General features: G+C 44.2%; 1 protein-coding gene across 3 annotated transcripts in view; it reads right to left on the bottom strand.

Annotated features, from left to right (window-relative positions):
* Positions 1-27,447, bottom strand: part of Camk1d (calcium/calmodulin dependent protein kinase ID) — a 407,849-nt gene that overhangs the window by 53,584 nt on the left and 326,818 nt on the right. For all 3 annotated transcript variants that reach the window (XM_075970441.1, XM_075970439.1, XM_075970440.1), the window contains exons 4-5: positions 12,574-12,712; positions 6,036-6,162 (exon numbers count right to left, since the gene is read on the bottom strand). In XM_075970441.1, the coding sequence (XP_075826556.1) occupies positions 6,036-6,162; positions 12,574-12,712 (266 nt within the window). The remainder of the gene's footprint in view (positions 1-6,035; positions 6,163-12,573; positions 12,713-27,447) is intronic.

Here is a 27,447-nt window from a genome sequence, read left to right as displayed (position 1 = left end):
ATGACCTAGAAGTCTCCCATTGGGGGGCTCTGCCTTTTCTAACAAGGTAGGGTCTAGTTATAGCGCATGGCATGAGATGTTTGCTTGGAGTTACCTCTGCCAGGCTGATGTGAAAGAAAGAAAAGGAAGTCTTATTTGGATCCTCTTGATGTGGGAGTGTCACATATCAATCTGTTGATTTCGTTGGTTAATTAATAAAGAAACTGCTTGGCCTGATAGGTTAGAACATAGGTGGGTGGAGTAAACAGAACAGAATGCTGGGAGGAAGTGAGGCAGACGCCATGCCGCTGCTCTCCAGGGCAGACGCAATGAAGCTCCAACCCAGGATGGACGTAGGCTAGAATCTTCCTGGTAAGAGCACCTCATGGTGCTACACACATTAATAGAAATGGGCCAAGTAGTGTTTATATGAATACAGTTTTGTGTTGTTATTTTGGGGCAAAGCTAGCCAGGCAGCCGGGAGCTGGGTGGCAGGAACACAGCCTGCAGCTCCCTACTACATCCTCTGACTACCATCAGCTTGGCATGGCATGTTAGCAGCTACATAAAATCTCATTTTAGCGCTGACCTGTGGAGACAGGATGAGAACAATGGCATAATGCATCCAGTCAGCTGCCAAAGCACAACACCAAGTGAAAAACAAGAAGTAACGCTCTGCCGGGGAGAACCCGCCACAGCGAACAGAGGTGCTCCGAGGAAAGAGCGATGGAGACCCTCAGGCTGCTGAGGAGAAGAGAAATGAAAAAGGCCCATCGAATTAATACAGTTTTTCCTGTCTGTGTGAGAGCAGAGACAATGGCAGGACTTTCTTGGCACATGGCTATCATCTACCTATATATCTTAACACAACAACCATGTCTTGGAGACATTCCAGTGGCCGAATACTTTCCTAGCACGGAGAGGACATGGGCTTTAGCCCTAGTACTGCTTACGTCCTTGATTAAAAGAAAAAATACATAGTCTAGCATGTTTGTGTTATGCATGGTAAAATGAGAACCCTTAGCCTCCCCTTATCCCCAACCAATGGCAGAGGTCTGGAAGAACACATTTTCAGGAGCTGAAGGGATGGTTTGGTTGGTAAAGTGTTTGCTGTACAAGCATAAGGGTCTGAGTTCAGACCCCTAGCACCCAAGTGAAAATGAGTATTTATTCTACACTCTCCATGCCATGGGGGAGGAGATGGATGGGTCCCTACAGATCACGGAGCAAGCAGCTTACCTGGACCCATGAGTTCCAGGTCCAATGAAAGACCATGACTCAAAAATAAAGGGAAGGGGCAAATGAAGAAGACACCTGACATTGGCCTTGGTTTTCACACACACACACACACACCCCACACACACACCTAAATAAATACAAATACATGCCATACACATGTATGAACTAAAATAAAAAAAACCAGACATTTGCACTCAGGTCACCTGCTATGACTGATACCCACTACAAGCCAGGTTATCTTGAGAATGTTTATCCCAACACTAACACTGTGCCGACCCAAATCTCTGGTCTCTGAGCTCTCCCCCAGGCTTAAATCTCAAGTTCTAAAACTTCAGCGATCCCTGAATTAAGGGCATTCCACTAACTTGTTGGAAAAAGTGCTGTGAGACAATGCTCTCGTACACTGTAAAGATTTGTCACTCGTATTGGCTTAATAAAACACTGATTGAGTCAGATGATGATGGAACATGCCTTTAATTCCAGCACACAGGAAGCAGAGGCAGCAGATCTCTGTGAGTTCGAGGCCAGCCTGGCCTACAGAGCAAGCTCAAGGATAGGTTCTAAAGCTACAGAGAAACCCTGTTAAACAAACAAATATACAAACAAAGAAAAAATGCCGATTGGCCAGTAGTCAGGCAGGCATTCTAAGACAGCTGATCAACTGTTCTCAAGCTTTGTTTAAGGAAGAGCAAGACTAAATGTGTTTAAACTGCTTTAGGGAGAAGTATACTAATGCTGCCTGCCATGGCTGGGCCAGCAATGCTGAAGCTAAGTTCTGGAAGGATACTGGGATGACGGTCCCTCGTGTGGGAGCTACACAATAGTCAGCCATGAAGTAAAATTTTGCTCATGTAGTTCTGATTATAAATAAAATGATGTGCCCAGGTGCCAATGATCTCTCCCAGTTCCAAGTCAAAAGCAATCAATCAGGAAATAGTGGCGTGCTGGGAATGAAATACTGCAGAGTGATAAATCATTGCTCAACAAGAGTCAATAATGAAACTTTCACTTTAGAACCACGACAGCTCAGGCAGCATGCCCGCCGCCAGCCACCTCCCTCTCTCTACTGCAGCACCCTAGCAGGAAGTGAGCAACATGGCATCCCATTCTCGAGAGACACACAGCCACTTGATCGGTGTATCTGAAGTTTATTTTATTTTTGTTTCTGAAACCAGGAGACCTGACTGTGGTCCTTAAATCTGAGCAGCCATGTTAATGTGCAAAAAAAGTGAACTTGGCAATGAATGAAAAACCAAAACTAAACAACAAAATGCACACATATGCATATATACAGACACACATACACATACCACACACCACACTCACATATGTACACCCTCTGCTTTGAATGCAATTCAGCATGTGTCTGTACAAAGATGACTTAGACATAGCCCTTGCTGGAGCAAAAGTCACAGTGCAGCAAAGAGACACAGATAGACAGGGACCCAGATTCAATGTGACTAGAGCCACAGTGTTGGGAAGGGGGAAGAAAGGAACTAGGATATTGAAGGAGAGGAGAAGGCAGGACCGCAACCAGAAGAGGGTAGCATTTCAGCTGGGTTTTGATGGATGCATAGGAGATTGGCATGGAGACTTGAGTGAGCGAGGGAAGATCCACTTTGGCTGATGACTGCCCGAAGACCATAGAGACCTGAGCCCTTCCTCACTTTGGGTGCTCGGTAATACAAACAAACCAGTAACTGTATTGTTATTGTTCTCAGAGCCTCTGTAACTGGCAACAAAGTCACACAAGGACTTGATTACCTGCTTTTTAAGAAGGAGCCACTTCGTACACTGTCCCTAAATCCATCAGCTCTGGCCACAGCAACGAATTAAAACAAACTGGGCAGGCGGTAGTCACGTGCAAGCTGGGAGACTGCCGTCCACACAGGGTGTCCAAAAAAGCAGTCTAGGAAGTCTTAGATCTTTCCAGTATCAGAATTGGAGTGAGGAGAGCTAAGTGCAAACGTAAGAATATTCTGTCAGCGCAGTTAGGTCTCAGCTCAAAAGCCAGAAGGCAAAAGCAGGGCCACAACCCTGGCACCTAAGCAACCTGGAGAAGATGACTTGAGACCTGGGGGGTTAGAGCCTTCCTGACCAGGAGACTGAATCTCACAACACAAGCTAGCGGCCATTTTATTTCTGATACCTATGGTGGATAGAAGAGAATCCTCTCCTTGGAGTCCTTCATTTTTCAAAGATGCCAAGGACATATGCCTTCCATTCATTGCCCTGCGTCTTTGCCCAGTGGTGTAGGCAGCACGCAGGAGAAACCGCATTCACACACCACGTACCCTCGTGTTTCTGCTCCGGCTGCACATGAACTTGTATGTATCTCACACAGCTCGTTTTCCACAGTCCCCACATTTCACGGCCCCACCTATCCTCACTATCGTACCACCAGTGACTGTTGGCTGGCCCACCTATCCCTTTCTTGAGTCTCTATGGCCTCTAAAAGTCAGTCAGAGCTGAGTCACAATCCGGGGACGTGAGTCGCACTGGTGACAGTTCCCATGGCTTCTGTCTGCCACATCCTTTTGTTGAGGATCCCATTCTTCTAAGTTTCTTGCTCCTTTCCCTTCCCTCTTCTTATGCAACATCCCCTCTGTTGGCTCTTTGCTTTCCTCCTTTGAGTAACTTGGAAAATAAAACAGCAGTGACATATCAATTTTGATATGACAATGTAATTATGCAAAGGACTTGAAACACCATGGAGTGCCTCGAAGGCCACTGGGAACACCCCACAGTGTTCTGCTGTCTCTAGACTGATGGATCTTCTCAGCCCATTGGGAAGATTCCCTAGTTGTTGCCTGAAGCAGAAGCCACTGGGAATGGTGTAGGCTGTGTAATATTAATCTCCCTCCCTTAGGGAGGTTTACACGGTGTTCCCCCTCCCCTCTTTCCCTTCCTCTGCTCTTCTCTCTCTCTCTTCCTTACTTCCTCCCTCTCTCCCTCCTTCCTTTCTTTCTTCCTTCCTCTCTTTTTCCTTCCTTCCTTTTCCCCTCACTTTCCTTACTTCCTTCCCTCCTCCCTCCCTCCTTCCTTCCCTCTTCTCTTCCCTTCTCTCTCTCTTTCCTTTCTTTCTTCCTTCCTCTCTCCCTCTTTCCTTCCTTCCTTTCCCCTCCCTCCCTCCTTCCTTCACTCCTTTCTCCCCTCCCTCCTTTCCTCTCTCCCTCCTTCATTCCTTCCTTTCTTCCCCCTCCTTTACCTCCCTTCCTTATCATCTGTCATCTCTTTCATTTCTTCCTCTATTTTTATTTGTTTGTGTGCTTTCTGTTTTTTGCATGATCGTTCTATACATCCCAGACTGGCCCCAAACTTGATTTCTTCCGGCCTCTCCACCCTCCACTGCTGGAAATCCAAGAACGTGCCACCATACCTAGTACACACACTGCTCTTTACAAAGAAAGGCCTTCAAAGTTTGCATGAGGATTCAGCCCTGCTCTGCATTTTCCAACCTCGCCCCACACCAGACATACCTGCTTGCTCTCTCTCTGCCTTTGGCTTTTTGTCAAGCTGATTTCTCGGCTGAGAATGACCCCTCTTCTCTAACTTCCAGGTGGCTGGCTGCTCTGTCATCCAGGTGAAGGCTCAAGCCTCTCAGTTCTCTCAACACAGTCCTGTATCCTTCTTAATCCCTGCCACTTTCTCTTGCATGCTGCTGGCCTCATTCCCCTGGCACAGCACAAGCAGAAACAGCCTTGTCCATTTCTTTCTGTTTTTGTGGCCCTGTTGTTTCAAGCAGGCTCCATGAAGGAGGAGGTAAGGTGTCTGAGCAACGTTCACAAGAGCGCTGGCGGCACAGTAGGCCCTGAACACGCTGACGTGAACGCTGTTCGGAATCAGTGTTCCCTAAGGGCCATGTGATAGAGGTTTGGTCCCCAGCATGTGGTGCTTTGGGGAGATGGCAGGAGAATGAAGTAAGGCCTATTGTGAGGCTTCCTGGTCATGGGGGCTACAACTTTGAAGGGGTTATTAATATCCTACCCCTTCTCTGTCATGTCCCAGCCTCATGGGGAATGGTTTTACCAGATGCTGTTGTCATGGTGTGCTGCTTGCCCAGCAGTTACAGGGTCAATCACTCACAGTCTGAAATCTCCAAAGCCATAAGGAGAAATTAAGCTTTTCTCTTTATAAGCTGTTTACTTTAGGTGTTTGTTACAGTAACAGCAAGCTAACACAGTTCCCACAGGTTTCTCCAGGAACCGAAGGTGAATCCCAGTGGCCAGCTGCTCACAGCTGTCAGTAGCTTCTCTGCATTTTGTATGAGTGGCAGGAAGAGAGGTACAGCTATGAATTTAGGAAATCCTATCATAACCCCTGGCTTTGCCTGCACAGATCACGGTGATTTGACTTGAGAGGATGACTTATGGTTTCTTCCATATTTCTCATACAAGTATTTCCTCTCTCGCTGCATGGATCTCCACAGTTTGCATGTTTTATAGTCTGCCCGCACCTTACACCTTCACCTACAGTAGGTTCATTGCTTCACTGTAGATCATCCAAAAATAGACACTCAATGTTAAACCTGGTATTAGAACCTGGGCACTCAACCCATTTTGCTCTCAGACTCCAGTTGGGCCCACAACCAAATCAAACAGGATTTCCATGCAAATGCTCAAAGGTTTCAGAGAAGTCACTTCACTGCTAACTGGCTATGGTGTCTCTCAGTATTTTTATCTTTCCTTCAAGAGAAAGGCAAGCAGTTGGGATATGTGCTGGGCTCCAGTGCTTCAGGGAAAAGATGACGTTGCCAAGGAGACATCCCAGCGTCATGGGTACACACATGCGTGCACAGGCACATACACTGTCCTTACCGACATAGCCCGGGGTCCCACAGGCTGTGGACATCACGTCTCCTTTGCCCTCCATTTTTGACAGACCAAAGTCGCTGATCATTATTTTGGACTCCTCATCTTGACTGTAGTACAAGAGGTTTTCAGGCTAGACAAAAAGAAAACGAAACAAAAATGACTTAGCGACTGTAAATCTAACCTGGAGTGGAAACCTAGCACCCCAGCTACTTGAAGGAGCATGTCTCTCCAAATAAAAACTAAACTTAAGACTGGGTGTAGCTTAGTGGTTGGGGCCTTGCTTAACCTGCAAGAGGCCCTGGACTCTATCCCCAGAACTGAAAGCAATCAACCAACTGTGTACATTTAAAGCTGCCTTACTTATGGGAGACTCATGAAATCTCACAATTAAGAAGAAACTTGACCTTTAGACATAGACAATGTCTACGTCAATAGATGTCAGTTAAACAACAGTGCTCACTAGAAAGGCCACAGAGGGCCCTGCAGAACATTTGGCACAAGCAACTCTTCAATGTTATTCTTTTCCTTTACGAACATTTTTACCTCCTTAAAAAAGAAAAACCACATTTTGAAGGAACCTAGGAAGCTAATGGCTCTCAGACTCTGCCATTTTAGTTCTTAGCTTGGGGAACAGGACTCCCGGAAGATGAAATTACATTTTCAGGATGTGTAGGTTCTTGGGTATAGTGGTATTTTGTTTGCAATCTAACAAATAAAGCTTGCCTGAAGATCAGAGTGCAGAGCTAAGCTACTAGCTAGCCATAGAAGCCAGGCAGTGGTGACACACTCCTTTAAATCCTAGCACTCAGGAGACAGAGACAGATGGATCTCTGTGAGTTCAAGGCCACCCTAGACTACATGAGGTTGAATCTGTCTAAAACAGAAACAGAGCTCACACAAAGGTGATCCCAGCACTTGGGATCATAAGCATTTAATCCAGGCACTAGAGAAGTGGAGACAGGAGAGATATGGCTGGGAAGAGAGAGGAATATAAGGTGGGAGGAGACAGGAGCTCAGATGCAGTCTGAGGATTCAGTCTGAGGTTTCATAGAGACAGATGTAATCTGAGTTTCGTAGAGAGGATTTGTAGAGACAGGATCGCTCCTTTGGTCTAAGCATTGGTGGAGGCAAGAACTCTCTAGTTGATGCCATCTCTCAGGAGAATGGTGTTAAAACAGTCCGGAACATCCAAGCCCCAGGACAGTTCTGCAGATTTACTGAGTAAATAGGTACTTGTGGCTCCTATCTACAGTAAACCTTGAAGGAATGAGAGCAGAATGAAGGATTGGGAATGGAAGCTCATTTTCCCACCTCACTACCAGACTGGCTACCCTCCGAGCCCAAGAATAAAGCCATATTCTCTCATTAGGCTTCTGGGACATATCTTGGTTACTACACATTGAATTTTAGGAATTATTTAGGTAGAGTGATAAAACTTGCTTATAAACAAGTACACTATCATTACCTGTTCACCAATGAGGGTATTAAATAGAGAATCTATATCCCTTGGTAGATCTGAGTTGGGGTGGAGTGGATCTGTGAGGGCCGGGATTCTAGCATGCAGTCTCTGCTGTGACGAAAATGGTTAAGAACTATTCAAGACTGTCCTTGACTAAACCTTGGCCTCTCAAGTCCCCCTTTCTCTAGCCAGGCCAGCCAAGCACAGTCTCAGCACGGACCAAGTGAACTCTCTGTAGAGAGAATTCCCACCCCTGAAATATGACCCAGCTCTTCCTCTTGTGCGTCTGATGCTGCTAAGAAACAATTAGTCAGCTATGTTGAAGGACATTGACTACTCTTCACCCCCACCATGGGGCTTTAGAGGCAGAGGGACCTGATTCAACTCCAGTGCCACAAAGGTTAAGTGGCAATTTCTAGTCAAGGGCACACTGGAGGACAGTAGATGGAGGGGGGACATTGGCAAGGCCAACGTGACAGGACTTTTGCTTAAGGCTATAGAGCTGGGTGACATGATATTGAGGGTGGGTGATAAGAGATTTGGTCAGACACCCAGGGATATTTTGTGCTAAATAAATGCAGGATGATTCTTATGATCAGTTTGGGTCAAAGAGGAGACTCTTTGTTCATGTATGAGCTCATGGTCTACCTTTAATGAGAGACTTTGAGGTCATTTTATTTCTTTTTATAATTATTGTTTTATCTTTCTTATTTATTTATTTCCGGAGACAGGGTCTTTCCACTGAATCTAGAGGCTGCCCACTGCCAACTGGGATCAGCTGCCTGGACAGTGAGCTCCAGGAATTCTCTTGTCTCTGCCTCCCCAGGGCTGGGAGTATAGGTGTGCATTGCCATCTCTGGTTCCTTCATGTGGGTGCTGGTGACCAAATCCATCTCAGGTCTTCACGCTTGTGAAGCACTTGCAGAAGTGAATCATTTATCGAGCCCTTCTTAGTAAGCAGGCAGGCTCTGTGCCCTCCTCCATCCCATCCCTGCTCTACACTCGGCGCCACTCACTCTGCTCTTCTTGGTTCAGAGTCAGAGCTGAGCTCAACCTCTCTCCCCTACCGCAGCAGTCTCAAACAAAGGCTTCTTTCTTGCTCTAACAAATGTCAAAACACCTTTTTTTTTATTTAACAGAACCCAAAGGGAAAAACATATTCAATCACCTGCAGTAGTGATACAAAGAGTAATTGGAGTCTGGAGTCGCCAGGACAAGTTTGTGAAGAGGGATATTTGAAGGGATCTAAGGATGCCGAAGGGTGCTTTGAAATGGGAATGAAACGGGCCAGTCTGAAGTTGAGACAGTTGAAATGCTTGGGAGCTGGGGGAGGGAGGTTTCTCTTGTCGTAAAATATATTATCCACTGATGAACAGCAAGACTCAGTCACAGATGCCAAGAGAGGGCTCTGTCTCACCACCACTGGGTTTTAATCTTCCTTGCCCCAGGATTTCCGCAGCTACCCAAGTTCAACTCAGGGAAGAGATTGCCACGCACCCACCCCAGCACACCCACTTCCCCCACGGGTGGTTCATCTGGCCGGTAAGATGCTTTCCTGAACAATTATCTCCGAAGAGGATTAAAGTAACTAGATAGTCATTGTTTTGATCAATACTTTGAGTTTTCTCAAGATTTGGGGATGGCTGCAAGGCTTTTCCTTACAGGTGGGGTAGAGAGGCAGAGCTGAGGTGGCCAGGGGATCACTTAAGGGATGATCTGACTGGAAGGTAAGAGGCCATGAAGAGAATCTCACTGTAGCACATCACGGTTCTTCCTGCCAGGAGAGGACCCTTTGGAGGGTCTGGCCTCACCTGAAAAATGATTTTGCTGCCCATTATGGTCTCTCTCTAAGGCAACCATGGGCTAATATTCAAATTAGACTATTAGGCTCCTTTCTGGGTAATACTTTATATAATAATCCTTAAAAATGATCTCATTCAATACATTTCCGGGAAAGTGACTGCTGCATATAACAACACAATGAATCTAGTTTTCCCAATAGGGAACAGTTTGGTCCCTCAGTGGAGAAAATTCAGCAAAGCCTAGAGACACTTTTGGTTTCTATGGCTCCAGGAAAGGTGCTGGAAATTGAGAGGCTAGAATTCAGGGAAACTGCTAAACCTCCTGCAGGGCCCAGGGCTCCTGCCCACACACAGCCCTCCATCTCTAAATATCAACAGGGCAAAGCTAAGGAACCATCATGCTTGATGTGGGAGTGGAAGCCACTTCCTTTCTCACTCCCTGTACTTGAACAAAACACAACACTGGGTTATCTCTAATAGTTTCCCAGGACCCACCGGACATAAAAACGCCTGTTAGGAAGGAGAAGTGGGCATGCTTGCTCATGGGTTAGGGTAGCATCTCAGACCCTGTATATGTCTTTCATTAGCACCGTCAGGCTCTCTGTTGCTGTAGCTCAGATCGAGTAGTTTCCATGTTCTTAGGAGTTGATGAAAATTTAACACCACACGAGTGAAATTCTTTGAAGCTTCTGGAAAAGTAATGATATAAAAAATCCTCACACAGCCACTGTGTTCTGCCCAATTGTCAAAATCGTCTTCCCCTTCCTGTTTGATAGTCATGGGTTGTACTTCTAGAAGGCCTGGTATTCTCGAAGTTCCCCAGGCTGAGAGCTGCAAGCCCTTGTCGGCAGTTTTAGGTAGAAGTGAAAAATGGTCTCCTGTCTTGCTTTTTCAGGGGAATATGAACTCTGTTCTTCCTGGATATGTCTTAATCGTTTCTAATGTATTTTCCTAGGAAGCACTGATGGCCCTGCATACCACACGTCTGAAGTCACAACACTAACTTGCTTAGCAACAGCTAGATAGCAACAGTTGTTGTGTTCAAAGCACTGACTTGGCCTGTGGCAGGGGTGCAAAAGAGCAGTGACGGGGTGCTGCCTGGCATGAAGGGGGCACTGGGCTGGCTGGCCTAGCTTCTTTCTTACTCTGCAGAGCCTCAGGGCTCCGAATATGGGCTCATTACACTCACAGCCCATTTGTTGGCAAGAGGATAACAAAGGCTAGCAGGACTGGTTGGCAGTCCTAAGTATCTCTCTCTAGTGGTTCCCCAAGTGGCGTCCCAGACTGGCATCACTGTCCCCTCAAGGAGGGATCATCACTCACTGAAAAGGCAAATTCCTGGGTCTTCCATGGACTCACCTGATCAGGGCCCTTTTGGGCAGAGCCAGAACAGAGATCTTACTGACCTCCCCACACCTCCCTGACACTGATTTGGGCTAACAGTTTTGCATCTCTGAAAGGAGATCTCTAGAAGGTCTCAAGATGGACTACAGAAAGGGGAAAAATGGAAACAGAAAAATGATGAGAGAAAAAATGAAATGTGGAAAGTAAAAGAGAAAACTCCAGAGTACATCTTTTTTTTAAATTTTTTCAAAAAGAGATACTGCCTCGAATTGATGTGCCAGGCTTTGCTGATGCCCAAGGGAAGCCTGAATGGAAATGGAGGAGGAATGGGTAGGGATGGGGTAGATGGGAGGCAGAGGGGGGGGGTCGGGGAGGGAACAGAGGAGAGGAGGGAAAGAAACTGGGATCGGTATGTAAAATGAAAAAAATTAACTAATAAGAAATGTTGTGTGGGGCTGGAGAGATGGCTCAGAGGCTAAGAGCACTGGCTGCTCTTCCAGAGGCCTTGAGTTCAATTCCCAGCAACCACATGGTGGCTCACAACCATCTGTAATGAGATCTGGTGCCCTCTTCTGGTCTGCAGGCATACGTGCAGATGGAACACTGTTATACATAATAAATAAATCTTTTAAAAAAAACCGGACTCTCTGAACATAGCGGACAATGAGGACTACTGAGAACTCAAGAACAATGGCAATGGGTTTCTGATCCTACTGCACGCACTGGCTTTGTGGGAGCCTAGGCAGTTTGGATGCTCAACTTACTAGACCTGGATGGAGGTGGGGGTTCCTTGGACTTCCCACAGGACAGGGAACCCTGATTGCTTTTCGGGCTGGGGGGGGAGACTTAATTGGGGGAGGGGGAGGGAAATGGGAGGCGGTGGCGGGGAAGAGACAGAAATCTTTAATAAATAAATAAATTAAAAAAAAAATGTTGTGGTGTTGGGCACAGAGCCTAGGGCTTGCACATGCTAGGCAAGTGCTCAGTCACCAAGCCACGCCCCAACCCAAAGGGTAGTCTTCCTGAAGGGAAAGCTGTACCATTCTACTCCTTGATGCCCACAAGGAGATGATGGATTGATGCTCAACTTCTGTTTAGCAAATGTTACAGGTGACTCTGGACGACTTCCTGCTAAGGGCAGCAAGCTTGCAATGCAAGGCAGTCCTTGCATTTCTATATCGAGTGGTGCATGTATGTGCTAGGGGGTGGACATCTGTCTCACACACACAGGAGGGTGTGGAAGCTAGACCTGTAATACTGTAGCATGAAGTCACATTGCAACATGGGCTCATCAGCGCTTTCGCTGACTCTCCAAGCCTTGCGTGTAACCGCTACTAAATTCTGGGCGAGGGGAAGGGAATGGGACACTAAGGTGGCATTATAATGCCTAAGCCCTTCAGGGCTAAAGATAAAAGATACACACACCTCATAAAGAAAAGACAAGGACTTACAGTCTCGTCACCTAGGAAGCTAAAGTCAGAGAATTTGGAGTTCTGAAGCCAGTGTAGTCTATATAGAGAAATTCTATCTAAAAAAAAGCAACTGGAAAAAAATCAACAGGAAGAAAGGGAAGGAGGGAAAACAAGGAAATGGAGAGACGGTGCATGGAGGGGAAGAGAGGAGGAAAGATGATGGGAGGAGGGAAGAGAAAAGAGGAGAGAATGTACCGAATGCTCTTTCAGAAATTCTTGTATTCATACACAACCACCTCGCTATGGCCCTGGTGGCTGCCTATCGGCTACAGAATCTCATAAACTGTGGTCAGCTGCATTGATCTTCTACTTCTGGGCCTCAGTGCATTGACACCTAAAAAGTACATGCTGCCCACTCCCCCTGTCTCCTCTCAAAGCATCCTTATGCCTTCACCGTAGCTGGTCCTCTCCAGCAGGTGCTTTATGGGGTGTGGAGTAGTTGGTATTGCTGAGCAATGCCTCACCTTGAGGTCCCTGTGAACAATGCCCATTCTGTGGAGATAGTACACAGCATCCAGGACCTGGCGGATGAGAGTGCTGGCATCTTTTTCTGTGTAAAATCCCTTCTCCACTATCCGATCAAAGAGTTCTCCACCGGACACGCTGTGAAACAAATAAATAAGACATTAGGAACACAGAGGGCTGCTGGATGGTGCATTCGAAATGATTCATCACTGAGAGTTTTCAGTAGGGCAAAAAAGCAAACTTCATTTCTAAAAATAAATTTAAAACATGAGCCCAATTCTGAGTTTAGAGTGTACCCAACCTTTTCCCCAGAAGCAATCCATAGAAAAGGTCCCTACATCACAGCAGCAAAAAATGCACAGAATAAAAGGAAAGTAGAAAAACAAAACAACCCCCCCAAGACTTGGGGTGTAGCTATTCCTAAGAAGCCATTCCTGACCTTCACCTCTTTTCTCTGTTCTGCTGAAACAATACAAAGTCAAAATGGCCTCCCAGCAGAAGTCTGGGCTCTTGATCAATGTTAGCCCCTGAGACTCTGAGTACACGGGTGCCCTTTAGATCTTTGGACCTCGACCTTCTACCTATTTGAATGGGCAGATGAATCTGGTCAACTCTTCAACAATGAGTAGGAGCACACCCTTGAAAGTTCTCAGACTCTCAAAGCCACTGGAGAGTTACAGAAAAGAAAGAGGGCGGGGAAAGGCACGATGCCGGGTGTGGTGACAAATGCCTGCACGCCCAAGACTTGAGATGCAGAGGTGGGAAGGTGGCAAGTTTGGGGCTAGCCTGAGCTACATGGTGAGACTCTGACTCAAAATAATAAAAAGGAGGACACTGCATCACACAGCTCTGGTATGTGCTGGTGACAACATTTCATTCGAATTTACTCTGAGTTTTATATTTCATTTGATGGGTTTTGTGTTTTAAGATACATCAAAATGTAAACTTATGGTGGACACAGTTAAGGGCAGGTAGATAAGTTGGTTCTGACCCTGCCATTCTATGCCACTGTAGCCCTGATAAAGAAACAAAGCAGCAGCCCAGAGCAGAACCAACCAACTACTTTCAAATTTGAGAATGTATGTATCACTAAAAGGACAGTGCTTTATCTACATAAATAAGGCATCGTAGAAAGAAACTCGAGGGACATGCTATTAAAAAACCTCCGAATTTTAAAACCATAAAAACATACATTTATTAGAAATATTAAAACCGTAAAACAACTCCTTCCTTTAGAGTTTTAATGCGATAAAAGACAGATGTTAGCAGTGTACACACAGGCGCGAAGACACGATTCACGTTCTACAAGTCATGGCAATTAACATGGAATAATGGATCCACTGAAACCATCTCTGTAAAAAGCTGATAATGAAAATAAAAACAACTGAAGCTATAAAGTCTTGTGTTTTCGGGTTTTCTTCCATTACCTGTAGCTGTTCTAAGCAACAATGTGCTTAGAGAATGTTTCCCTTGCAAAGCAAACTGACTATCTAGATGGGAGAGGCGCTCGGGAGAAATAAAAAGCAACCCAAAGAGTGAAAAGAACTGGAAGCAGCCGGGCGGTGGTGGCTCTCGTCTTTAATCCAGCACTCGGGAGGCAGAGGCAGGTGGATCTCTGTGAGTTCGAGGCCAGCCTGGTCTACAAGAGTTAGTTCTAGGACAGGCTCCAAGCTACAGAGAAACCCTGCCTTGAAAAAACCAAAACCAACCAAACAAACAAACAAGAACTGGAAGCAACCCAGATGGCAGCATTTTCTGACGACCATGTCGTCTAACAATCTACCTTCCAGAGAGCCAAGCTCCTTAGACACCCTGACCTGGCAAGTGATGCCAAATTCTTTCTACAACTCCAGTGGATTTCAGTATCTGACCCTCTGCTGAACCAGAGGAAGTACTACCATAGGAAGACTGATGCCATGGGGGCAAGGTGAGCATGGATGCCCGGCAGGCAATCACCTCATTACTTCCTCAACACTCATTCAGCTTTTCCTGGGTGCCCATGACTCATCAGCATGAACCTACGCACTTGGAGATAGCTAAGTAGTTATCAATTACAAAGGGGTAAGAGACATCCCTCATCCATTAGCATTGCTCTACCTTCCAATGATGCCCGCCCATTGCTGGCCAGCCTGTCCCCACTTTGTCTCTTCTCCAGATCCTGGAGGTCGGGCAATAATCCTTACCTCTCCCACCGTCTCACCTCCTGACTGAGCATTCCACAGCCCAACCCTGCCCGTTCCTCTGCCTCCCTTGAACCTCATCTGCCCAGCTTACTGCTCTTGGAAGGTCTTTTTCTCCAATGGGATATTTAAGACCTTGGTGGGGTCTATAAAATGCACATCTGTGCATGGCCATGGGGCAGCGGTGCAGTGGAAGCTGAAGCATCAGTATCAGCGGATGGATGGTGTGTGCTGTCACAGGCCTCCCTATCTGCACTTAAGATTCTTTTTCTTAAACTTCAGAGTGCATACTTAGGAATATCGCTTAGGAAGAATTTGGTTACCTTAGAAACCAGGACTCTGGGGAAATGTTTAGAAACTTGACAGAAAAAAAGTAACAATATTAATTTAAAAAGAAGTCTTAAATTTGCAAATCACTTTATACTTTCAGAAAAAAATTCACAAGGCACGCATTTTCAAAACCCACTGTAAAGACATGAATGGCTCCCAGTTCCTTCTTGGAGGCAAGTTTCAAAATGAGAGTATTTGGGGGAAGACCTTTGGGACATCCTGAGGTTGAGGTAAAGTCATAAACGATGATTCTTCCATGATGGAATTAGATCTCTGTCCCATCTACCACAGAAGACACCACAAGCAAGGAAGGGAGCTCCCAGCAGAATTAACCCCTCCTCCAGTGCTGTGAAAAAATACCCTTCCCTCCACTGAGTAGGATCCTGCCTGTTCTTGAAAGTACATGTGAAGCAGATATGCAAGGTTATATTGTTTCAGAATCAACAGAGGAATGAGCTTCCTCATGGTGAGACACAGGTCACATGGCTGGCTGACCTGTGTGGGCTGTGTGGAGAGGCTGCCTTCTCGACAACTGTCATCTATGGGAAGCCTCTGCTGCAAAATGCTTAAAACTCCATGTTAAAAATCAAACTCTCCAATCAAAGCAGGCAAAGCATCATAATGAAATCAGGATTGGGGTGAGGTATCAGGGCGGTTGGGGAAGGGAGGAGAACCATAAGAATGGATTATGTGATACAAGGAGTTATCGGAAGCTGTCTCTTTCTTCTGTTGTTATCAATACAATGTAGACTGAGTTATAAAGATGAACTTTATCTTGACCCTGGATCTGATCCAAGGCTAAGAGATTGCTGCTGGCGATGGGCTTCTTACTGGCAGAGTTTGGAGGTGTGTAGGGTGTTACATGGACACAACAGACCCAGCCAAAGCAGCTTTTCTACTGAATCCACTTGAAAGAATCCACTAGCCATTAATTCCTTCATCACAGAAATAGACTCATCCATGCATGAGAATAGAGCCCTAATCACTTCTCTCTGTCTCTGTCTCTGTCTCTCTCTGTGTGTGTGTGTGTGTGTGTGTACATGCTGGTATGTGCACATGTGTGCATGTGTATTCAGAGGTCAGAGGTCAGTATCAGTTGTCTAGATGGGCCAGTAACCCCTATTCCAATTTCCAGCATCACCATTACAGGTACATACTGTCTCACCTGCAAGCATTTCCTGTGTAACTGTTGGGAACTGAACCCAGGGCTTCATGCTTGTACAGCAAGCAGTTTTCTACTGAGCTTTATCCCCAGCCTCCTTCTATTCACTTCTTATAGATCCCGTATGGTCATAATCTCCATGTCATAATGAGTATTAATATTCAATGAGCTTCAGGAGGTCAACATAAAAGAAACCACAGAGGGGGAGGTTCAGCTTCAGGGGATGTAGACATAGGAAGACAAACTGGCTACTAAACACCAAGGAAACAAGAGAGAAGACATGGTCCATATTTCTTGATTCTGCTGGATTCCAGTTCTGATGACTTCTAGAGCAGCATGAGTTTATGCTGAACTTTGGTCTGTTCAGTAGCTCACTCTCCTTGCCTATTACAGTCCATAGCTGTCATAACATGTGCCAACTTTAAATATGCCAATGTGAATTGCTTTGATGTCACAATCTCAGTAAAATTCTGTTTATTTGGGAAACTCTTAAACCATGTAAATACCTATAAGTGGAAAAAACAATTGTCAAGAGACATTTCAGAAATGCTATACTGAGAAAACATTAAGCTTGGATTGCCTTGCTATAGACTACTGTGCAGTGTAACTTCTTCAAGGCACCAAGAATTATAGTGTAAATGCTATTGTTTTATGAACTTGAACTTACCCATCTTATTCTCTCTCTCTCTCTCTCTCTCTCTCTCTCTCTCTCTCTCTCTCTCTCCCTCCCTCTCTCTGTGTATATGGGGGATGTGGAGCACCACGTGTATATGTGTAGAGGCCAGAGGTCAATGTTGGGTATCTTCCTCAATCGTTTTCCACCTTACATTTTGTGATAGGGTCTCTTACTGAACCTGGTGCTCACTGATTTGCTTAGAATAGCTGACCAGTGAGACCCTGGGATCCATCTCACTCACCCAGTTCTGAATGCTGGGGTCCAATATGGATCCTAATGCCTGCATAACAAGTACATTGCCTGTTGACTGTCTCCTTAGCCTTTACTACCTGATTTTAAAAGACAATGTTTTGTTATCTTAAAATTTGATGCTTATTACTATGTAAAATTGTATGTAAAATGGTTACAGTGTGAATGTGAAATGCTAGCCACAGGTTAATACATTTGAATACTTGGTCCCTAGCTGGTGGTACTGCTTTAGAGCCTCCTTGAAGGAAACAGTTCACTGGGGGTGAGGGATGAGGGCTTTGGTATTCTACTTCCTGTGCAGTCTTTCCTCCAACTGTGGGTCCATTGTGTACAACCACTTCATGCTCCCACCGCCATGCCTCCTCTGCTGTGATGGGCTATATCCCCTTAAACTATAAGCCAAAGCACTCGTCTCCTAAGTTGTTGGTTGTCAGGTGTTTGCTATCAGCAATGAGAAAAGTAACTAATAGACGTTCTAACAACACCACTCACACAATCACTGAATGAAGTGCACATAGTGGCTGGGCAATGTGTCCCACTAACCAAAAAATTTATCATAGATGAACGGAGAGAAGACGAAAGAGTTCTGTGCTCTTGTACTGGGCAGGTACAAGAATCTGTCATAAGAAGTTGCATAAAGCTATCCTATAGCAGGGCAGAAACAGCACAGAAGGAAGACTATTAGAACAGTTACAAGAGCAATGTGGTCCTCATGGACCCCTTCCATCCAGCCAGGCTGGCTAGAAACATGTGTTTTCTGAGAACCAAGTGCTTTCTTTACATTTAGTCTTGGGGGAAGTCCTTCCTGGACCATACAGGTTGTGATTAAGAAACACTACCAAAAATACCTCTTTGAATGGAGAAACCCTGAGATCCAGAGGGCAGATGAAGGCTTTTTTTTTTTTTGCCAGAAAAAAAACAAATTTTTTGGCAGTGCCTGGGATTTCCCTCTGACAGTCAGGACAGTCCCTCATTTTCCCAGCCTAGAGCCTAGCATTCTCACTCTGGTCCCCACACACTTGGCTCCTGGGGGACAACCTCAACCATCACGGTGAGAGCAAGGTTTTACCTCACCCCACCTCTGCCGTCAGGACTTTCCTCCTTTGTCAAATCCTACTTCAATAATTTTCAAAAACAATTTATTCTTAGAATTCCATTTCACAGTATCTGCCAGGCTTCAATCTGTTCAGAGATTTCCAAAATACAAACAAATGTTTTTCTATCTAATGGACCAGAAAAATTTAACATCTTATGTACCATTATATTTGATTCTGGATAATTTGTCTTTTTCTATCTGGTACAATGGGGCCGAACTGTGTATCCCACTCTAAAATCTGTATGTTTAAATCTTAACTCTCCAGTACATCCCAATGGCTCTGTTGGAGACAGGGCCTTTGACAAAGTTAATTAAGGTAAAAATACTTCATCCTAGTATATAAAAAGAGGACAATGGAGATCAACAGGGGAAAAGGTGCTTAGCCTATGTAAGGCCTTAGATTTGATCTCCAGTGCCCGAGAAGAGAAGAACAAGAGATACAATGCACGCAGGAAAGAATAATAATAAATGGAACCTTATAAAAATGAAAAGCTTCTGTAAGGCAAAGGACACCATCATTTAGACCAAACAGTGGGCTACAGAATGGGAAAAGATGCTTACCAGCTACACATTTAATAGAGGGCTAATATCTAAAATATGAACTCAAACAACTGGACATCAAGAAACAACCCAACTAAAAATATGGTGCATATAAACAGAATTCTTAAAAGAGGAAACATTTTTACTAGTTCTTTGAGGATTTCATACAATGCATTTTGATCTCACACACGTCCCTTCCCACTCCCTTCTGTCGCCGCTAGAGATGGGTTGCAAAGGCTAGTGTGGAAACAGGCAGATCAGGGCAGAGGGAAAAGGGAGTTTAAGATTACTGGAAAGGGGTGGGACATGTTCTGGAGAAAACGAGGTTTGCAGATGGAGCTAGTGTCAATATACTGGAGAAGGAACAGACCCCCAGTGTCTCTGGGTTTTGACTTGAGGAATGGGTGGATGGGGACACCACTCTTTGAATTGGGAGTTGCAATGGTTGAGTTTCTTGGTTATCTTGACTGAGTTATTGAGGGCCCAGGTTTCTGGTGGAGCGTAATTTCTAAGTATGTTTTGAGAGAATTTCTGGAAGAGATTGCTGTTGAAAACGGTGGACCCAGTGGAGTAGTGGAATAGGCAGCCCTCTCCAACATGGCAGGTATCACATGAGCAGTGGAGAGCTTGAACAGAAGACATAGATGAAAGAAAAATTTACTCCTCTTTCCTTTTGCCTGGTGACTAGAGCTGAAATGGTTGCCTTTCTCATCTGCAGACCAGCGTCTGTGCACCACTGGCTCCTTGACTTGCATGCCTTTGCCTGTAGACTGAGCTATGTCGCTGATTTTCCTGGCTCTCTCATTTGCAGATGGCAGACTGTGGGACATTTCAGTCTCCTTAGTCTCGTGAATCTATGACAACCAACCACTTATTCTTTTTATTTGTTTTTTTTTTTCCAATAGAACACCCTAGCTAATACAAGGACCCCAAGGAAAGTATAGCTTTGGAATGGCAACATTATCTAGAATTCATAATTAGAATTCTCTAATTATGGAAACACTTGTTTTCTCTATTGTCCAATATGGTAGCCACTAACAACACAGGTCTAGCTAACTGAAGAAGCAGTTTTCTGATTTTACTTAACTTCAGTTAGCGTTAAGAGGCACATGTTGGATGACACAGATTTAGAGCCCTGTGCAGGAAATGTAGAATGAAGAAGCCTGCTAGATAGAGAAATGCAGAGCCTAGCTCTTGTTACAGTCCGAACTCCAGAGGGTCAAGCCAAGGCTAGAGTTGACAACTAGAGAGACATCAGCATGCCAACAGTCTTTAGTGTCAAGTGGCGGTGTGATCTTCTGCTGAGAGCAGAGTTAGGCTAGAGAATAGCTAGAATGGGATCCAGTGCCAGTTCTGGGTTGGACAAGGAAGAGCGAGCTAAGGACTCCACAGAAAGGTAGGAAACAGAAGAACAGTGACTTCATGAAAATTAACCAGGCCACCTGGCCACTGCTGCGGAAAGGCAAATACAGGGACGGGGCAGAGAGCAGCACAGAGGCGGAACTCAGAGCGGCATCTCCAGAGCCATTGGTATTCACAGAGCTTTCTACACCTTGGCATTGGACGAGTCCTGAGCATGCAAAGAAGGCCACACAGGACTGAATTATCTGAGACTCATTTTCTCTTCTATAAAAGGAGTGATTCTACATGTTTTAAAAATAAGTTAGACAATGGGAAAAGATGCCTTGGCAAACATCTGACAAGGCACCCTTGTGGAGGGGGTTTAAAAGAACGAAGAGCTGCCACCCAGGCAGGACACGGGGACAGCTTTTCTTTTGTTTATTTATTTTTTTAATGACAGGGGAGGCCCCACTTTTCCTGTTCCCACAGATGGGCTGGGTTTTTAACACATCCAGGCATTCGGATGGAAATCGGTGCAAGTTTCTACCCTTCTAAGTGGTCTCACAACTGAGTTCTTTGGTTCTCCAATGGCAGGTTCCTTTCCACATGGTTAAGGGTTCCCAGGTGAGGCTGAGAAGGCTGTCACCCCAGGATGGCATGTTGCTTGGGATGCTGTAGGTTAATGAAGTTCTTATTAGCCCCAGATGACAAGTGACCTGGATGGACTCATTTAGCATGAACCTTGTGACAACAGATGGTCTTGGATGTTTTAAATACAAGACTGGGAAAATTCTGTAATGAGTTCTTTGACAATTACATATCGGCCTTTCTGAAATTAGTCCCAATTATAAAGATTTCTCTTTGGCAGAGTATTAACTACTTTCCTCATCAGCGTGACCAAATGCCTGGAACAAAGATATTTAAAGGAGGAAGCTTTTATTTTGGCTCTCAGTTTGAAAGGAGATAGTCCATCAAGAGAGGACGGTATTCTGGCAGATGGCTCCACGGTGACAGGTGTGGGGGTGTGATGGCTTGCTCACACCTTGGCAGACCAGGAAGCAGAACTGAGAACATTTGAATCTCAGCAACTATTTTTTACTTCATGTAACTCCCACCCCCAGCCTAATGGGTCAACCTATGTTCAAAGAGGGTCTTTTGCCCCAAGTTAATGCCTAGAAACATCCTCACAGACACACTCAGAGGCATGCCTTATCATCTCCTAAGTGACAATTATTCTTTTATCATGCTTTCTGTAGAATGATAGAAAGCTTGCCTTCCTTCAGTAGCTGAAAACTGAACAAGAATAGGCTCTGGAATGGGTCTTGGGACAGGACCTGGTTACGGAGTCTGAAAAGCGACAGCTCCCATGTGGGGGACTGCCAGCTGGCTGGGAGCACATGATGGCCTATCTTGGGTAAGTGTGCTCCAAACTGATGGAGAACAATTATGCAATTCACATATGCACAGGGACTCAGAATCTGAAGAAAACTGATAACCCCGTTTTTTTTTTAATCTAAAGGACACGTCTCAACCCCATTATGCGTTGTTGTAATTGGTCTGTATGTGTTTATATCTGTTCTGGTGTGCCTCAGCTAGCATGGATCTCTGTGGAACATCTTCCAGTGCACGTGAAGGAGGACAGAGCATTTTCAGAAGCAAAGGAAGATGTAACGTGGCTTTGGACAGAGCAAAGATGACTCAAGGGTTGCTTGTCTATTATTCAGCCAACTGCTGGGCAAAGATTCTTTGTATCTGTTGAACCTCTGCATGTTAAAAGAATCACTTATTTATTTACTGTGTGTGCGTGTGCACATTCATTTCATGGTCCATACGTGGGAGTCAGAGGATAAATTGTGGGAACTGGTCCTCTCCTTCCACCATTGAGTTCCAGGGCCTGAACTCCGGCTTGGTGGCAGGTCCTTTCCCGCTCAGCTCTCTCAATGACCAATTGTCTGCATATTTTTAGCTTCATTTATCATTTATTCCAACTTGGATGTCACAGCTTCAGAGGAGTGGAATCTTTTCTGGTGCCCAGACAACGTTAGGTCCTCTGCTTTTTTTTTCTTAGCACTTTGTATTCTTGCACAGCACTTGTTGGTTGTAATCAATTATCAGCAAGTTCATCTGTGTAAAGTTTGTCTTTCCGTCCTGGCCCCACCCTATCCCATATGAGGAGCTCCACAGGGATGGGACCATGTTTGTCTCACTTGCTACAGTTTCATCCCCGGGCCCAGCTTTGTTCATGGCGCACGCGCGTGCGCGCACACACACACACACACACACACACACACACAAGTATATAAGCCTTAATATTTGCTACCCAGTGATCAATAAACCAAGTGGCCTAGTAGTCAATCAGTGATTTCCAGGTTCAGTGGAGAAGTCAATAAAGGAAGATCCCTGATACTGACATCACATACTTGCTCTCTCTCTCTCTCTCTCTCTCTCTCTCTCTCTCTCTCTCTCTCTCACACACACACACACACACACACACACACAGACACACTTATGATATATGTTATACAAATATTGTGATGTATAGTATAGTATAGTTGAGCATGAATTGGCTCTAGCCAAGTGTGACATGCTTACATAGCATGTAAACCTCAACCCATGTGCCAGGGTTCATAACAGAAACAGTCTGTAACCTATTTCCTTTAGCACACTGCTGTGTCATTTGCTGTGTTATTCTTGAAATTTCACGTCTTTCATTTATTCATCCATTCATTCATTAACTTTCGATTCTCTCAGCCACCTGAGTTTGAGCTAGTCTGAGTATTGTACCTTTCTATACTTTGTCTCTTTTGTGTAGAACAAGTAATCCACATCCCGAAAGGATATTCTAGAGTCCCAACTCTACCTCCACTAAATGACTGTTTCATGTGGCTTTGTAAAGGGAGCCTGGTCACAAGTTAGTATCTTACTGTACAATAGGAGGTCACAGCTAAAAGCATCTGAATGAAGGAAGCCTTTGGTACACGTTCAGTCATTACTTTAAAACACTATGCCAAAAATACATTTAGATGATGTGCTGATGTGCTGATGTGTGATCTAGAGTAGCGTGAGGGGAGATGGCAACACACACACAGAGACACACATAGTGTAGATGACTGTTTGGCAACGTCATGATCCAATCCATCCGCACAGAGAGGGTGGAGCGAAATCATGGAATAAAAGCAGGTATAGGATGTCAGTTTACTATTGATGGTTTTGGCAGATTAACTCCCTGAAAGCCTTTCCTTCTAACTGCACAGATATACATTGTGTGCAGAAATGTGTTTGCAAGCGATGTGCGCCTTTAGGAATAGGACCATGAAGTGCAGTGTGCACAGGTGAGCAGTCTGTGTCCCAAAGTCTTTCTCCTTTAACTTACATAGTTGAATTACTGAATAGAAGCACTGTTTGTGGGTGTGGGGTAGGCAGCTTGTAAGGCACACTTCCTGTATGTTCTAGAACCCATTGTGGACAGGAGTAATTCTTACGGATGAATTTCCCATCCTTCGCTTCCTAGCACCAACACGTTCACCCTTCTCATTCAATGCAGAAGGAAAAAGACAGGCCATGACCTTGAATGAGAGCCCGACACATTCACCAATGTTCTAAGTTACTAATATGAGCACAGTGTGCTTGTATTGCACATTAGCCTTAATGCAAATGACAAATACCTCAACTGTTCCCAAGATCTACTGATAATGGTCTCCTCAACTGTGACCCTCAATAAATCATCTCACCTCTTAGTTGATTCACTCAGGTATTTAATCACCATGACAAACATCTGATCAGACTATGAGGCTACTCTGCAAAGCAGCTTGCAGTTCCTCACAACGCTAAAGCACAGAAGATGGTCCAGCAATTTCATTCCTAAGTATATACCTGGGAGAACTGAAAACACATTCATGTAAAAACTCCTATATGCACATTCAATAGCAGAGCTATTTCTCAAAGCCAAAAAAAGTGGAACTAAACCCAAAGATCTATCAATAGATGAATGGATAAACAAAGTATGACATACACATAGTAAATACATAGACGGTTCATTCACAGAAAGGACTAGAGCACTGACATTGTGTAGCTACATCACAAGCATACTGAGAACATAGTGCTGAGATAGTCGATTAGACACAAGGGATCCACACACTGTAAAATTCCGTTTATATGACTAGCCGAAACAGGTAAGGCTCCAGGTGAGAAAGCAGGTTAGTGTGTGATTTAGGGAACTAGGACTGAGTAAAAGTGAATAGACAGCCTAAGCTGGGAGGCTAGAGATGTTCTGGAATTAGTGGTAATGGCTGAAAAGCTTTGTGAACATCCCCCAAACCACCAGATTGTGCATCTAAAAGAGTTTTGTGTCATATGAATATGAATATACCATAAAACTTTATAAAATGGTATCCTCCTCTTTTTTCCAGATCTACTTTCTCATTCATGGAATGACAAATATGCCATTCAAGGAATATCCTATATGCGCCTTAGAAATACTCTAGTTCTGACCTCCACGGAAACAGGTATGAGGGAGTGGCCTCCCAGAGAACAGGCCTGAGCCAGCAACCTCTGCAGAAGCAGGCCCAAGCCAGGGACATCGTGGGAGCAGGTATGAGCCAGCAATCTTCACTGGAGCAGGCCTGAGCCAATGACCTCCTCAGGAGCTGGCCCACGCAAGCAACCACTGTGGGAACAGGCCCGAACAACCTCTAGGATTGCACAGTGATCTCCAGTGGAGCTGAGTGACCTCCAAGAATGCCAAATGACCTCCAGGGTGACTGAAACCATGGCCCCAACTTCACCAAAAAGAGCAAACATCTGAGTCTTGGTCCACTGGCACCTGGAAGACTGATCCCCAAAGACTACGCCAATCAGAGGAAAAGATGAGTAGACAAGGTAAGAGCACACTCAACATCACAAAGAACAGCATGACGCCAACAAAACCTAGAGCTCTAAAACAGCAAGACTTGAATACCCCAATACAGATGAATAAAAAAAATGACCTAAAAAAATAACTTTAGGAGACTGTTTGAAGCCCTTGAGGAGGAAAGGAAAATTCTCTCAAAGAAATAGAGGAAAAGACAAACCAAAAAATGGAAGAAATCAACAAATCCCTTAAAGAAAACCAAGAAAAAAACAATCAAACAGGTGAAAGAAATGATTCAAGACTTGAAAAACCAAAATAGAGACAATAAAGAAAACACAAACCCAAGGGAATTATGGAAATGGAAAATATGAGAAGGTGATCAGGAACCACAAATGCAAGCATAAACAGCAGACTACAAGAGATGGAAGAGAGAATCTCAAACGTTGAAGATACAATTGAGGAAATAGACTCATCAGCTAAAAAAATATTAAATCTAACAAAAGCTCAAGACAAAATATCCAGGAAATATGGGGCACCATGAAAAGGCCTAAGAATAATAGGGATAGAAGAAGTTCAATTAAAAAGCACATAAAATATATTCAACAAAATCATAGAAGAAAACTTTCCCAACCTAAAGAAAGATATGCATATGAAGATACAAGAAGCTTACAGAACATCAAACAGACTGGACCAAAAAAGAAAAAGTCCCTTCACCACATAATAATCAAACACTAACCATACAGAATAAAGAAAGAATATAAGAGCTACAAAGGAAAGGGGCCAAGTAACATATAAAGGCAGACCTATCAGAACTACACCTGACTTCTCAATGGAAATAATGAAAGCCAGAAGGTCCTGGTCAAGCTCTATGCAGACATTAAGAGTCCACATATGCCATACACAACAACATCACCAACACTTGTCATTAATATCCCTTAATATTCACCTATAAAAAAAGACTCAACTCACCTATAAAAAAGACACAAGCTAACAGATTGGATACAAAAACAGAATCCATCCTTCTGCTGCATACAAGAAACACACCTTAACCTGAAAGACAGTACCTCAGAGTAGAGGGTTGAGAATTTTTTTCCATCAAATGTACCTAAGAAACAAGCTGGTGTAGCTATCCTAATATCTAGCAAAATAGACTTCAAACTAAAATCAACCAAAAGAAACAAGGAAGGACATTTTATATTAATCACAGAAAAAATCCATCAAGAGGAAATCTCAATACTGAACATTTATGCCCCAAATACAAGGGCCCCCTCATATGTAAAAAAAAAATACTACTAAAGCTTAAATCACATATTAAACTCCCCATGCTAATAGTGAGAGACTTCAACACCACACTCTCAACAGTACACAGATCTGCCTGACAGAAACTTGACAGAGAAATAAGGAAAATAACAGATGTTATGATTCAAATGGACTGAACATTCCATCCAAGCCAGGGAGTGGTAGTGCACGCCTTTAATCCCAGCACTCGGGAGGCAGAGGCAGGCAGATCTCTTTGAGTTCGAGGCCAGCCTGGTCTACGAGACCTAGTTCCAAGACAGGCACCAAAGAAACTTTGTCTTGAAAACAACAACAACAACAACAACGAAAATTGATCATATATTAAGTAACAAAGCAAACCTCAACAAGTACAAAAAAAAATTTGGAAAAACCCTATTTATCTTATCAGATCACCATGGCTTAAAATTAGAATTCAAATGCAACACTAATTCCAGAAAGCCCAGAAACACATAGAAATTAAACAATGCTCACTTAAATCATCAGTGAGTCAAGGAAGAAATTAAAGACTTCCTTAAATTCAACAAAAATGGGGGCTGGAGAGATGGCTCAGAGGTTAAGAGCATTGCCTGCTCTTGGGTCCTGAGTTCAATTCCCAGCAACCACATGGTGGCTCACAACCATCTGTAATGGGGTCTGGTGCCCTCTTCTGGCCTGCAGGCATACACATAGACAGAATATTGTATACATAATAAATAAATAAATATTTTTAAAAAAATTCAACAAAAATTATCACAAAATATACCCAAATTTATGGGCCATGATGAAAGCAGTGTTAAGAGGAAAGTTCATAACACTAAATGCCTACATAAAGAAGCTGGAAAAATCCCATACTAGTGAGTTAACAGAACACCTGAAAACCCTAGAACAAAAAGAAGCAAACTCACCCAAGAGGACTAGACAGCAGGAAATAATCAAATTGAGAGCTGAAATGAGCAAAATAGAAACAAAGAAAATAATACAAAGAATCAATGAGACAAAGAGTTGATTATTTGAGAAAAACAACAAAATAGATAAAACTATATCCAAACTAACCAAAGGCAGAGGGAGAATATCCAAATTAACAAAATTGGAAATGAAAAGGGGGACATAAAAGACACAAAAAAAAATCCAGAGAATCATCAGGTCATACTTTGAAAACCTGTACTCCATAA

This window comes from Microtus pennsylvanicus, chromosome 4, assembly GCF_037038515.1.
Source record: "Microtus pennsylvanicus isolate mMicPen1 chromosome 4, mMicPen1.hap1, whole genome shotgun sequence".
NCBI classification, from domain to species: Eukaryota; Metazoa; Chordata; class Mammalia; order Rodentia; family Cricetidae; genus Microtus; species Microtus pennsylvanicus.
The sequence above is the reverse complement of the archived record's forward strand: the minus strand, read 5'-3'. Positions and strand labels throughout refer to the sequence as shown.